Below are 15,208 nucleotides of genomic sequence, written 5' to 3' on the forward strand. Positions count from 1 at the left end.
AGACCCCCTTTTTGTCTTCCGCTGCACATGACTATTGCAGCAGGGAACTGATTCTTCATGAGGATCTGACTGTTCAGTCTTATGGTTTGGCCCTTGAGAGGGCTCACCTTTTGAAGCGTGGATATTCTTTTGTGGTGATTGCCACCTTACACCGCGTTTAAAAGTTCTCCACTTTCTTGGCCTATGTGCGGGTTTGGAGAGTATTTGAGGCTTGGTGTGAGGAGTGTGGTGTTCTTTCTTGTTCAGTTAAGATTCCGCTCATTCTGGACTTTTTGCAGAATGGGTTGAATAATGGATTGGCCTTTAATTCTTTGAAGGTTCAGGTTGCGGCTTTTGCCTGTTTCAGAGGCCTATTGAATGGCGGTTCCTTATCTCATCCTGATGTGGCCTGTTTTTTTGAAGGGAGTGAAGCATCTTTAGGCCTCCCTTGAGATTACCAGTTCCATTGTGGAGGCTTAATTTGGTACTGGATTTCTTTGCAGGCCCTGCATTCCGACCGCTGCATAGCCTTTCCTTGTGGTTATTGACCTTGAAGACAGTGTTCTGCCTGAAGAAATTACTTGCCTGAGAATTTTGTTTTCTTTAGTGTAGAGAGACACTCCGTTTCCTGCCCTTGGCTGCCGCATGATTGTGTCAGCAGTCATTCTGTTGAGCTCCAGGTCCCAAGGGATTACTGGTAAGTGTTCATCCAGTCCCTGGATTGGAGTACCTAGATTTTTACATGAGTTTAGTGTTTTTTGTTGGTTGAGTACAGTTATGGTTGCTGTTTTTAATCAAGGTTTTTGCTAGTCTGTCCACAGTCTCTTTTGAAGAGAATACTGGCAGGCTGGGGTCAATGCAGGAGTATATATAATGTGATGTAAGCTTGCTCCATTTCCATCTGCTGGCAGGGGAGCATAACCCACTGCTCCTGAGTCCATCCTTCTGCACTAAGGAAAACAAAATTATCAGGTAAGTAATTTCTCCATTCTGGTATATAATTCTCTTGTATGCAGGATATATTCTCTAGCACAGAGTCTTTTATATTGGAATAAAACATTTTGTGGTAACAAAAAATAATGTGCTTTTAGCTATATCTTGAGAGTAGGTTACTATAGTTTTCCTTGGACAGTCCACCAGACTTTCTCCCGCACACCAAAGTGAACTGCATGTTCACTACTAGCATTATGGAGAACAAGTATCCCAGAAGCACCTACAGAACTCTGGTAATCCCTATCTCCCTCCTTCCCAGTGACAGGAGAAGAGCAATGTTTGTTGCCTGTGTGCAGCTCCTATTCTAGTGTCAATCTAATGTTTGAATGTATGGGGTCCTGTAATCTCACAGGATTGACTGGTTCCACGCGTTCATATGTCAGAAGCCGGCAGAATGAGGCAAACACAGGTAAAATGTGTTACTCTCCTATTGCTGGTGTGAGGCGGGTAGGGGTGGAGAACGAGAATTACACAAAACATGAGGATTACTCCTCTAAGTAGGACCTTGCCTTCTATGAAGCAGTAGTCCCAAAAGCTTAGACTTCCTACAAATGAGCCTGAACCAAAGGGTTGGCACTCAGTCTCATGAAGACCCAGGTAGCAGCATTCACATGGGATGGGAATTGAGTTAAAGGCACCCTAGTAGCAGTGCATCCGGATATAGAATGTCTCCTGCCATTATTCTGCCCAGTTGTTCCCCAGAGGATCTCGGTCAGGTGTTAAAGGCCTTGGCAGACATAAGCACATAAATTGCCATGCTGGGTCAGACCAAGGATCCATCAAGCCCAGCATCCTGTTTTAAAAGATCAAGCGAATGGTCAAAATAATTTACAATAGGAATTAAAAACTGTACGTCATCTGCTTCAATGTACTATGAGAGTCCTAATCCTGAGAGGAGCTTGCAAAGAGGCAACAAATAAATATTAACAATGTCGCCGAACGTGAGGAGCCTTGTGAGACTTCCGCAGTTAAGTTAATCATCTTAGATTCCTCATGAGCTATTTTAACTTTAAAGGAACGGTTCTGTAAAAAGGATTCAAACTTGTTTAGCGTCTTATTAATCAATCCAGTTTCTTTTAAGTCTCTGCAACACAATATCATGATCGACTGTATCAAAGGCAGCACTAATATCTAACATAACTAATAAATATTTTTGTCCTTGATCAAGACCTTTTAGAATTGTATCTGTCAATGAAAAAAGTTTCTGTACTAAAAAATTTTCAAAATACAAACTGAGCAGGATAACGAACATTATTCTCTTCTAAAAACTCAGATCGCTGTGTTTGAACAAACATTTTCTATTTTTTATAAGAATGAAAGATTAGATACTGGTCTCAAATTCTTTAAACAGGAAAGATCAAGATTGGATTTTTTTAAAATAGGTTTTACAATTGCACATTTTAAGATATCAGGAAAGCTACCTTGTTCTAAAGACAAATTCACAATATTTGCAATCGGTCTGGCTAAAATATTGAAGACAGATTTAAGACTCGTAACTGGAATTGCATCAGTTGGGTTCAATTTCCTAATCAAACTTTCAATTTCTGTAGAACTTAGTTTCAAAATCAGACCATTGAATATCTGGAGTAACAGGAAGAAATACCTTTTGCTGCACAAGCGGAGTCAAGTCACTGATTAAATTTATGATCTTGTCTTTAAAAAAGGTAGCAAAAGCATTACAATCATTAATTTTCACAAGGTGCTGTGAGGGTGTTAAGCCAGGTTTCACTAAATCATGAACATAATTAAATAGCATTCTAGAGTTAAACATATATTCATAAATTCTCTTTCCATAAAAATTCTTGCACATATCCCAAGAGTGTAGGACTTTCACTTTAGTCTGTCAATTTTCATTTTAACACTTTTTTTCCTCTCAACCATTTTCCTATAAGGATGACATTGCTCTCCTTCCATTAGATTAGAGAGCTGCTACCTTTTTACCTGGCACGAACTCAAGCCTTTAGAAAGTTTTTGACTGAAATAGACCTAGTAATGTGACAATTTCTATTTCAGTAGCATTCTGAATCTCCTTCTCTTACACCTGGGCGAGATTAACCTTAGTGAGACATGTCGGTCATGATGGCATTGCCAATGAAGGGTTTAGTTTGTTTGTGCATTTGGAATAATAGTTTACACTACTATACTTCATGGGCTTATCAAGTGGTAGAACCCAGCTCTTTCTCCTAGGGCCTATTCTTATGGTCTCAGATTGTCATTCTTGAAAAAGTAAAAACAGGTCTCTTTAACAAAAAATGTTTCTCTTGTATTGGCAACTGTTGTCATGTAGAAAGCATTTTTTGTATGCATAAATCATAATTTATGCACATAAAACATGATTTGTGTGCAGAAACCATGTTTTCTATTCATGAAATGATTTGTGTGTAAATCCTTGCTTTTATGTTTACTAAGCCTTTTCTGAATGTACATTTTTGCATTTGTGTATATTTTTGACTCCCAGAGCATTAGCATACCATTAGCTTGCTTACTTCTGGGGGAATTCTGTGCACACAAATTAAATTCTGCATACTTTATATTGGTCAAACTAACTATATATATCACAGACTAATTTTAAAATGTAATACAGAAAAGTTCTTACTTAAAGATACAACTTTAATATTTTGATTAGAATTTCCTTAGAACACTGTGTCCCTTTCACTCTTTCTTCCTACTCCCTTGGCCAAACCCCTTTCACTTTGCCCTCTCAGAGCTCTCCACACTTCACTCTATCTCCTTTCCCCCTCTAGGCTCAACCCCTTCTCTCTCCACTCCCAGAGTTTAACCCCTCTCTCAATACTGCCTCTGACAGATTCCCTCTCTCTTGCACATGCATACATACTCCTCTCTCATGCATCTACACACCTCCTCATACAAGCTCCCTCCCTCTCACTCGCATGCACACACTCCCTTTCACGGATTCCGTCTTTTTCCCCATAGATAAGCAGCATGAATTAGCCTTGCTGTCTGGGATATCCTCCGGGCAGCTAGGTGGTGGTGCTCTCTTAGAACACAGTCTTTCAGTGTAGTATGCCTGCTTGGATCTTCCCCCATCCTCTTCAGTCCGTTTTTTTTCTGCTTGCCTGACTGCATGCGGAGCTGCTCTTCTTCTCTGAAGTGTAAAAAAAAAAAAAAAGTTAAAAACAGAAAATCTGTGGAAAAGGTGTTTATATCTTCGCCTCATCACTTTTTTTTTTTTTTACTTTCTTTGACATGCTGCGGCCACCAGGCTTCAAATTTTGCCAATGCGGCAAAATCATGTCCGTGATGGCCATGAGAAATGTTATATATGCCTGGGTCCGAACCATGACCAGGCGGCCTGTAGGGATTGTGAACGCATATCCCCCCAAGCCCAGCGGCAGAGGGCTGCCAAAAGATCAAAACTGCGAGAAGCGGCATTGGGCTCGTATGCCCCTTCGGAAGAGTCTACTTGATCCTCCTCCCCCCCCAGGCCTCCAAGAGTCAACGCAGCGCAGAGCCGCCTTGGTAGGGCCTCCCGGTTCGTTGCATCGGCGCTGAAGACATCTACGCCGAGTGGCGTTGGGGCCCCGCACCACAGACTCATCCAATGCAGGAAACCAACCGCATGCTTCGGGATTGAAGCATAAGCACAAAACATCCACACATCGAAGCAAGTTGGCGCTGATGCCATCGACTCACACACCGGCAAAGACCCGCAAGAAGCACTCTTCAGAACATAAAAGACCCAGAGAGTCTGCCCCTCTTTGTCGTGGATTCAGATGTGGCACACTCTTCACCAACCATCTCTCATACTTCCTTGAATTCATCCAGAGTCTACGCTAGCCTGTCCACTGCCTCCCAGCACAAAAGGAGATCAGGCCTTGAGCCTTTACAAAAGAGGCACAAGGGGGCCCCCCATGATCCCCCCTTCACCCATAGTTCCGAACACGGATATACTACTGGCTGCGATACCCCCTAGTGGTCCTCCCAGGGATCCTAGACCGCCACCCGCTGATCCACACAGACAGCCTCTGCCAACGCCTCAAGACACCTTGGCCTCACAGGCGATGTCCCAGATTTCCCTTATCCTGTCGCAGTTCCTTACCACTGTGGAGCAGCAAGGGAGACACCCAGCAGAAACACCGCTGGAAGCCCCACCATCGCTGCAAGACAGCCTTAGTTCAGTGCCTTCCCCTGGCCAACCTCTGCCAACTCCTCCTCCTGGGGATTTTCCCCCCAGCTGTCTGTCACCAGGAATCCTCCACAGGGTACCCCTCTAATCTGGTGGAGGAACAACCTGAGCCAGTCTCTCCTCTGGAAGACTTGTCCTATTCTAAGTTTCTGGAGAAAGTGGGGCAATGCCTCAACGTCGAGATGAGGAAAATCCCTGACCCAAGAGCAGACGTCCTAGGCATCCTCAGGATATTTGAGTCACTGGTGGAGCCCACGGCTTTGCCCTCTCATGAAGTCCTAGACGTGGTCATGACCAGAGCCTGGGAAACTCCTCTTGCGGGACCATCAACTTCTCGCAAGACGGAACTCAAATTTCATATGAGGCAATCCCTGTACTATTCTGCGGTACAGCTTCCTCATGCCTCTGTAGTCATGGAGGCTGCCATGCAGAGGGCTAAAACGTCTTGCCTTCACTCAAACACTCCTCCTGGGAAAGATTCAAAGTATTTAGATGACTTCGGGAAGAAAGCTTTCCAAGCGATTACTGGATTACCACCATCTACTATACCAGAAGGGACTGGCTACGGCCTCAGTCAGAGTGCACCTCAGTGCCATAGCAGCTTATCACTCTCTGCACAATGAAACCCCAATCTCTTGTCACCCGCTCATCTCCAGATTCATGAAAGGGATTTTACATCTCCAGCCTCCGATCCAGAAGCCTCCAGTCCCATGGGATTTGAATGTGGTGCTAGAGCAACTGATGCTACTGCCCTTTGAACCACTGGACACTTGCCATTCCAAGTTCCTCTGCTGGAAGGTGCTGTTTCTGGTCACAGTCACCTCCGCAAGATGTGCAGCGAGCTGCAGGCCCTAGTGCACTACTCGCCATTTCTGGAGTTATATCACAAGGTTACGCTGCATACTCATCCCGCCTTCCTTCCTAAAGTGGTATCAGTTTTCCACCTTAACGAAACCATTACCCTTCCAACCTTTTACCCAAGGCCACATGGTAATGAGGCAGAGAGTAAGCTACACATGTTGGATTGCAAGTGGGCACTCGCTTACTACAAACGCCGCACACACGCTGAACACATCTCTGTACAAAGGATCTCCCTCGCTCTCACTGGGCCAGGTCTGCTTGCAGTACTCTGTGCCTGCTCCGTTCTTTGCTATGAGTGAGATGGACTCCGCTTGTGGCAGTCCTGGCTGCTGCATTCTTTGCCGCAAGTGGGATGGGCTCCACTCACGGCATGCTGCACATATGTCTAAATTCTGCGCAAAAATTAGAAATTGTGCGCAGGAGGAAATTCTGCAGTAATTCTGTGCTCTGCAGTTTTGCAGAATTCCCCCAGGAGTAAACTTACTGCATCGGGTGCAAAAATAATTTTTAGCTTATGCTTAGCTTAATACATCTTCTTTGTGGGCCAGATGTACTAAGGTTTTTCTCCAATGTTGTATCTTCATGGAAAATGCTTAGTACTTAGAGGATTATGTAATCTGAGCATAAGCAAAAAATGTGATTACTACTTATGTCTTCGTTATGAATAATTTTTTTCTACATTTTCTAATTCTCTGGTCACGTGCAGACGATTCAAACAGTTGCCAGTTTCTCTGCAGTAAAGTTTGTAAGTGCAGTTCTGTTAGATGAGCTATGCCACAGAATTCTGTATTAATGCTTCACAGTTTGTTTTTTTCATATAGTAGAAGCTTTGCACTATAAATTGGATAAAATGTACTCTGGTATAATACGTTCTGTTTCTTCTTTTTCAAAAGTATGGTGGTTATGGTGCTCAGATGTCTGGAATGCAGATGCAAATGGGACAGCCAGTGCCAGGTGCAGTACCAGGTGCTCCTCATGGTGGATACTCTGGATATCCTGCCTATTCTGCTGGTGATCCAATGTGGGCCTACTTCACTGCTGTAGCTGGACAGGTAAATAAATGTTTTGTATAGTTAAATCGACCTTGGGGAAGATATCTCATTTTCTATTTGTATTTGACATCTAGTAGCAGAAAATAGGAAATGCTATACATTATGAAATGCTAATTGGAACCTTGGTGTAGATTGTTGGTGAATGTGCACATTAGCAATATTGAACTTTTGTTTTAGTGGACAAATACAGTTCTGGGCAAAGTTCTATGTACCTGAGACATGCCAATAACACACACACAGTTGACTATGCTGTCATCTCTTGACTGACTTTTTCCTTGGAAAGGACAGAACCTCTAGAAGTCTCTGAATTTCATAGAGACTAGATGTAATTTGAAATATTAAGCAAACTTCTCTCTGCCAGCATTCTGAGAAAGGAAGCAAGTGATTGCAAACTGAGAACACAATGGGAATGGACTAGCCCTGAAGAGATTGCAAGCAGTCTGTAGTGTATGGGCTGATCACTCCTCCAACCTTCCCACCCCTCCACTCAGAAAAATATCAAAATGGGGTTCATGTAATTTAGTGTGAGTTTTAACCCATGTTTGTGTGCATGCTTCCCTAATTTTCTGTATAAATAAATAAAACATAAAATTAACCCTAGCATTGAACAGGGTTGTTCTGCTGGTTTTTTTGTTTTTTTCTTAACAGAGAAAACATATGCTAAAATATGGGTTAAAACCTATTATCCCAGGACAAGCAGGATGCTAGTCCTCACATATGGGTGACATCGGCAATGGAGCCCTATGTACGGAAAAACTTCTTTAAAAGTTTCCATGAAAGTTTTGAATGGCACCGGAGTGCCTACTGAGCATGCCATGATATTCCCTGCCACAGGGGTCTCCCTTCAGTCTTCTTTTTTCCGCAAAGCCGTTAGCATCGCGGGCTAAATTGGAGTCCTAAGGTGATTTTCACTTTTTCCGTTTTCGGTTCCCGGCCGGGACCGATATTTTTTGGGTCATCGCCGTCGACGGCTGTCCGGCGCCATGGCCTCCAGCTTTAAGAAATGTGTGAGGACAATGTCGATAACCGACCCTCACTTTGACTGTGTTCTTTGCTTAGGCAAAGATCACAATATCCAAACATGTAAATCTTGTGCGGAGATGACTACCAAAGGTCGTCGTCTTCGAGCTGAGAAGATGGAGCAGTTGTTCAATATACAGTTGCTTCCAAGGCCTTCGACTTAGCACAATCATCGCCATCCGGTTCAGTCCGACAACTAATGCTGAAGCAGAAACGTCCGGAGGCGGGAGATGCCTCAACGCCATCCCCTTCCGTATCATCGAAGGCATCGACCTCGGGTAGCGAGAAGCAAAAAGAAAAACATCGCCACCGGCATCGAAGACGCCAGGCACCGATGACCGAGGATCCATCGTCAGGTACGGCCTCACCTGCAAAGAAACCCCAGACGGGGACTGAGGCTCTGAGGCCTAGTGATCCAGGGCAATCCCCACCGATATCGGTGACGGGCTCCGTACCTCCTCAGGGCTCTGAGGAGGTACGGAGCTCTGAGGAGCTCTGAGGAGGTACGGAGCTCTGATATCACCAGCTATGAGAGTGGAACTTGATACGTTCATACGTCAAGCGGTGCAACAGGCTCTGCGCAATGCGATTCCGCCTCAGCCATCTACACCTCCATCGATGCCGATTCCATCCCCGAGGGATCCAACTCCATCGATGCCGCTGACACCGACGAGGGCCCGGGAACCGAGGGCTATTACGGTACCTTCACCGGTGCCACCAGTACCTACACCGGTGCCCACACTGATACCACCGATGCCAGCACTGGTGCCCAAAGAAGATGTCTCCGTGTTACATCCAGTGATCACTAAACTGGACACACTCCTGGACATTCTCTCTAATAAACTACCAGAGGAACCTGTTCCAGGCCCATCTGGGGTACCAAGGCCCCCAAGGCCTCGTTCTCCTATCTTACCACCACGACCTAAGGAGCTAGTCACTCACCACACACCACGTGAGATGCCTGTGGACACCAGTTCTGAATATTCTTCGGATGAAGAAATATTTTCAGAACCTTCTCCACCTGATGACCACAGGAAGTCACCTCCTGAGGACTTCTCCTTCACAAATTTCGTAAAAGAGATGGCTGAAACCATCCCCTTTCCCATACAAACAGAGGTGGATGCACGACAAAAGATCTTAGAGGTCCTGCAGTTCGTGGACCCTCCCAAAGAAATGCTGGCAGTCCCTGTCCATGAAGTTTTCCAGGAACTGCGATACAGGATTTGGGAGCATCCAGGATCGGTGTCGGCAGTAAACAAGAGAGCAGAGGCAACTTACTTGGTGCAACCTATCCCAGGGTTTCAGAAAACACAGTTGTCTCACCAGTCAGTGGTCGTCTAATCCGCCCAAAAGAAGGCGAAAAGACAAAAATCCCACTCTGTACCACCTGGAAAAGAGAGTAGGTTTCTGGACAACTTTGGATGGAAAAGTTTTCAAGGTTCTATGCTGGTGTCTAAGATATCTTCCTACCAGTTATATATGAACCAGTACCAAAGGAACCTTTGGAAGCAGGTTCAAGAAATCTCTCTTTCTCTTCCTGAACAGTATCAGGAACCATTACAGGATATCATTCACAAAGGCCTCGAATCAGGTAAACATGAGGTTTGTGCCACCTATGACTGACTGTTTCGAGACTGCGGCAAGACTTTCAGCATCTGGTATAGCTGCAAGGAGGTGGGCATGGCTCAAGGCCTCTGATCTACGCCCAGAGGTACAAGAACATTTAGCAGATCTACCTTGCGTGGGGGATAACCTTTTTGGAGAGAAGGTAAAAGAAGCTGTGGCAACCATGAAGGACCACACTGAAACATTAAAGCAGTTATCTTCACTACCACAAGATACTCAGCCTTCTACAAGGAAGCCTCCAAGGTATGACACTCGACGGCCTTATTACCGTCCACGTCGATATTACCCCCCCCCCAGCAAGTAGGCCCAGAACTGGCCGGCCATCTCAACGCCAACAGCCTAGACAAAGGCCTGCAAGGGCTCAACCACCACCACAAACTGCCACTACATCTGGTTTTTGAAAAGCCCCAGAGAGCAGCAGCCAGATCAACCCATTCCCAAATATGCCAGTAGGAGGTCGAATAAAATACTTCCACAGCATTTGGACCTCCATCACCACCGACCAGTGGGTGTTATCCATCACAGCCCACGGTTACAAACTGGATTTTCTTACTGTCCCAAAAGAAAACCCACACTTCCATCTTGGACAGTAAATCAACATTCCATAATTCTTCAAACAGAATTATCCACCCTTCTGAGAGCCAGGGCCATAGAACCAGTTCCTGGACCTCAAAAGTGCAGAGGATTCTATTCCAGATATTTCCTCATTCCAAAGAAAACAGGAGGCCTTCGTCCCATTCTAGACCTCAGAAATCTCAACAAATTTCTCAAAAAAGAAAAATTCAGAATGGTATCCCTAGGCACCATTCTGCCTCTTCTTCAAAGGGGAGATTGGCTCTGCTCTCTGGATCTTCAAGATGCCTACGCTCACATCCCCATCTTTCCTCCTCATCGCCAATACCTGCAATTTCGGGTATTGGATCAGCATTTTCAATACAGAGTGCTGCCATTCGGCCTTGCATCAGCACCACGAGTATTCACAAAGTGCATGGCTGCAGCAGTGGCACACCTTCACAAACAAAGAGTGCACGTGTTCCCTTACCTGGACGATTGGCTCATCAAGAGTCAATCAAAAGAAGGAGCTCTCACTTCTCTCAAGCTCACTATCCATGTGCTTCACTCTTTGGGATTTCTCATCAACTACCAGAAATCCAGTCTGTCACCAAATCATCTTATACAGTTCATAGGTGCAGAACTAAACACTACGATAGCAAAAGCTTTTCTTCCAAAAGATCGAGCTCAAACACTTGTCCTTTTGACTCACAATCTTCGCAACCAATTCCAGGTAACAGCTCACCAGTGCCTGATTCTTCTAGGGCACATGGCTTCCACAGTTCACGTAACTCCCATGGCCAGATTGACCATGCGGCTACTGCAATGGACACTCAAAGCACAGTGGATACAAGCCACTCAGCCAATGTCCACGCCCATTCATATCACACCAGAGCTCAGATTGGCACTCATCTGGTGGACATCAATGAACAACCTGCTCAAAGGCCTACCTTTCCAGCAACCAGTTCCACAAGTGACTTTGACTTTAACTACAGATGCATCCACCTTAGGGTGGGGAGCACACACTGGTCATCTAAAGACACAGGGCAGGTGGACACAGCTCGAAGCCTCTTTTCAAATAAACTTCCTGGAGCTTCGAGCTATACGCTATGCGCTACATGCGTTCAAGGACTGCCTTTCACACAAGACTGTTCTGATCCAAACAGACAACACAGTAGCCATGTGGTACATCAACAAACAAGGGGGAACAGGCTCTTATCTCCTTTGTCAGGAAGCAGCACAAATTTGGGACTGGGCCCTGACACACTCAATTCTTCTTCGGGCCACTTACCTAGCAGGCATCCACAACATAGTAGCGGATCGCCTCAGTCGTCAGTTCCAACCGCACGAATGGTCCTTGGATCCAGCAATAGTATCCAAGATCTTTCAACGCTGGGGTCAACCGACGATAGATCTCTTTGCATCCCAGCTCAACTACAAAGTGAACAATTACTGCTCTCTACTCTGACAGCAGAACAGCCTACCCAAGGACGCCTTTGCTCGCCATTGGAATTCAGGCCTGTTATATGCGTATCCACCGATACCACTCATAACCAAAACACTAGTGAAGCTACAACAGGACAAGGGGACTATGATACTCATAGCCCCATACTGGCCTCGACAGGTATGGTTCCCCACACTACTAGATCTCTGTCAGGGATCCAATTCGCCTGGGAGTAGCTCCCAATCTCATCACTCAGGAACAGGGTCAGTTGCGCCATCCCAACCTTCAATCCCTGTCCCTGACGGCATGGATGTTGAAAGCTTGATCTTACAACCTCTCAACCTTCCATCCTCTATATCTCAAGTGCTTATAGCTGCACGTAAACCTTCCACTAGAAAGAATTATTCCTACAAATGGAAACGGTTTACTTTGTGGTGCACTCAGAAAGATTTAGATCCTTTCACTTGCCCCACAACCTCACTACTGGATTACCTTTACCATCTCTCAGACTCTGGTCTTAAGACATCATTTGTAAGGGTACACTTAAGTGCAATCTCAGCTTATCACAACAAGCTGGGAGATGTATCTATTTCAACACAGCCTCTCGTCAGTAAATTCATGAGAGGCCTAACTCATATTAAACCTCCAGTTCATTCCCCAAGCATACAATGGGACCTGAACGTAGTATTAACCAGGCTTATGCGTTCTCCATTTGAACCCATACATACCTGTGACCTTAAATTTCTCACTTGGAAAACGGTTTTCCTTATAGCCATTACATCAGCTAGAAGGGTCAGTGAACTACAAGCTTTAGTCACATACGAACCCTTTACAAAGTTCCTACATGACAGAGTAGTCCTCCGTACACATCCAAAATTCCTTCCTAAGGTTGTCACGGAATTTCACTTGAACCAATCAATAGTTTTACCAACATTTTTTCCTAGGCCTCATTCCCATCAGGGGAAGAGAGCCTTACACACTTTGGACTGTAAGCGTGCGTTATCCTTCTATTTAAACCGCACAACAGCCCAAAGGAAATCCAATCAGCTGTTTGTATCCTATGATCCAAACAAACCAGGTAAAGCAGTGGGTAAGCATACTCTGTCAAACTGGCTAGCAGATTGCATACAATTTTGTTATGAAAAAGCAGGCCTTACTCTTCCAGGGCGAGTAAGAGCCATGTCAACTTCAGTAGCACACCTTCGCTCTGTACCTATTCTTGACATTTGCAAAGCAGCAACATGGAGTTCTCTTCACACCTTTGCAGCTCACTACTGTTTAGACAAAGAAGGAAGACAAGATTCAGCCTATTGACAATCCGTCTTAAAGAACTTGTTTCCAGTATAATCCCAACTCCTTCTACATCCAACCTGCTGTGATCTTCGGCTGATTCATTTCATCAACAATACTTCACTGTTGCTTCACTACAAAATGACTCAGCCTCTAGCTTGCTAATCACCCATATGTGAGGACTAGCATCCTGCTTGTCCTGGGATAAAGCAAAATTGCTTACCTTGTAATAGGTGTTATCCCAGGACAGCAGGATGTAGTCCTCACGAAACCCACCCGCCACCCCGCGGAGTTGGGCCTCATACGTTTTATTATTTTATTTTTGCTAACGCTTATTGCTACAAAACAAGCCTGAAGGGAGACCCCTGTGGCAGGGAATATCATGGCATGCTGGGCATGCTCAGTAGGCACTCCGGTGCCATTCAAAACTTTCATGGAAACTTTTAAAGAAGTTTTTCCGTACATAGGGCTCCATTGCCGATGTCACCCATATGTGAGGACTACATCCTGCTGTCCTGGGATAACACCTATTACAAGGTAAGCAATTTTGCTTAATAGGATTAACATGTGTAAATTCAAATTGCAGGGTAACGAATTTAATAGCTATTACCAATCAATGAAGGGAGGCATGACTGCTTTGTGTGTGCGTGTGTTTAACTCCTGAATCAGAACAAGAATTAAACTTTTCATAGTACTCCTTTGCCGTTGCAGCATTTTCCCAAAGAGTAAGGAGAAAAAGGTGCTTGTGCCGAGCAGTCAGCCCCTTATCTTAGTCTCACAAGACTTGTCTTGGAGAAAAAATTGCCTTACAGAATTCCTCTCCTAACAGTTTAGAAAACTTCCTAGAATTTGCCCATTACTCTCTGGTACTGAGGGATTTTTTTAAAATTGAGACCTAGAAAGAAAGCACCTTTTACAGACATTGTTTTTATGCATATATAAGGTGTGTGTGTGGGGTGTGTGGGGGGGGGGGGGGGGGTATTCCAACATCAGGGATTGGAGGTGGGGTGGGGGGGGGACCTGCAGCAGAGGGGAAAAAAATGCCACCAGCTTCAGCCTTGACTTGCAGGTGGGGGAGGGGGGGTAATCAGCTGCTGATAGAGGAAGTTACCTGGTGAGATCAGAAAACAGCAAGTGCAGCCTTAGATGTTCTAGCACAGTGTTTCCCATACATTGTGCCTTTTAATGATCAGTTGTGCTATGGAAAAGTTACCACTGATTGCTCAGATGTAGACCAGCTCCTTGGTTACCCTCAGCACCTCGCAGCAACAAGAGTCACTAGTTGTGGTTCTTAAACATGTAGTAGCTCTTCTAAGAACACATGCAATAATACATGCCTCTTCTTCCTAGCTGCAGTATGAGTCCTGGAGTGTGGTAATTAATAGGCAGCATGCAGTTGATGGATATCTGGGCCCCACTTTGTACAGCACATACAGTGCACACAGCATCCTCTTCATTTTCCTTCTGAGATGCCTTTTGAGTCCTTCCAGCCTCTGTCTTATCCCCAGGCTGAGTGAGATGGGAAGAGTATGTTCTGAGCATTGGAATTTCTATTTATTTTTATTTTTATATTCTGCTTTTCACACTTTTTTCAGCACCTCAAAGCGGATTCATTCAGGTACTGTAGGTATTCCCCTATCCCCCAGAGGGCTTACAATCTAAATTTGTACCTGAGGCAATGGAGGGTAAAGTGACTTGCCCAAGGAGTGACAGTGGTTGTCTGGGTCATAGCCCGCTGCTCTAACCACTAGGCTACGGCTCAGAGTGTTGAGCAGCAGCAGTGGAGGAGCTTTAGCTACCAAGGTAACTAACTGAGCCAGCTGCCTGTACCACACCGTATGTAGAGGTAACTGGACTATTGTGATGGGTTCATTTGGGTCTCTGTCCCCTTTTTCCCTTTGTTTTAAAATTTGGCAGGGACAGTGGTGGGGCTTTCAATGCTTCCTTAGCTCTTCTTTTGACTGAGTAGTCTCCTTGTCTGCATTGCCTGCCCCGAGGAGGCTGGTGTGCCACACAACACTTTTGTTATAGATGTGCCTTGGGCTTGAAAAGGTTGGAACACTGTACTAGCACCATCTTATGGTTATGTTAGACGGGGGTGGGAAGGAGGATAGTTTCTGCTAGCATTCTGTGTAATCTGTTAGGAGCACACCAAGGTGGGCTGTGGCATGAGGGTTTCCTGTGCCCCCAGGGCTTGGAGGGGAACTGTATGTGCTGACTCTATTTGTATTGTGGATTTGCAAT

General features: G+C 45.1%; 1 protein-coding gene across 3 annotated transcripts in view; it reads left to right on the top strand.

Moving 5' to 3' along the window:
• Positions 1-15,208, top strand: part of GCA (grancalcin) — a 176,026-nt gene that overhangs the window by 21,113 nt on the left and 139,705 nt on the right. For all 3 annotated transcript variants that reach the window (XM_029605616.1, XM_029605614.1, XM_029605613.1), the window contains exon 2: positions 6,874-7,032. In XM_029605616.1, the coding sequence (XP_029461476.1) occupies positions 6,895-7,032 (138 nt within the window). In that variant the 5' untranslated portion in view covers positions 6,874-6,894. The remainder of the gene's footprint in view (positions 1-6,873; positions 7,033-15,208) is intronic.

The sequence above is a fragment of the Rhinatrema bivittatum genome, chromosome 6, assembly GCF_901001135.1.
Source record: "Rhinatrema bivittatum chromosome 6, aRhiBiv1.1, whole genome shotgun sequence".
NCBI lineage: Eukaryota > Metazoa > Chordata > Amphibia > Gymnophiona > Rhinatrematidae > Rhinatrema > Rhinatrema bivittatum.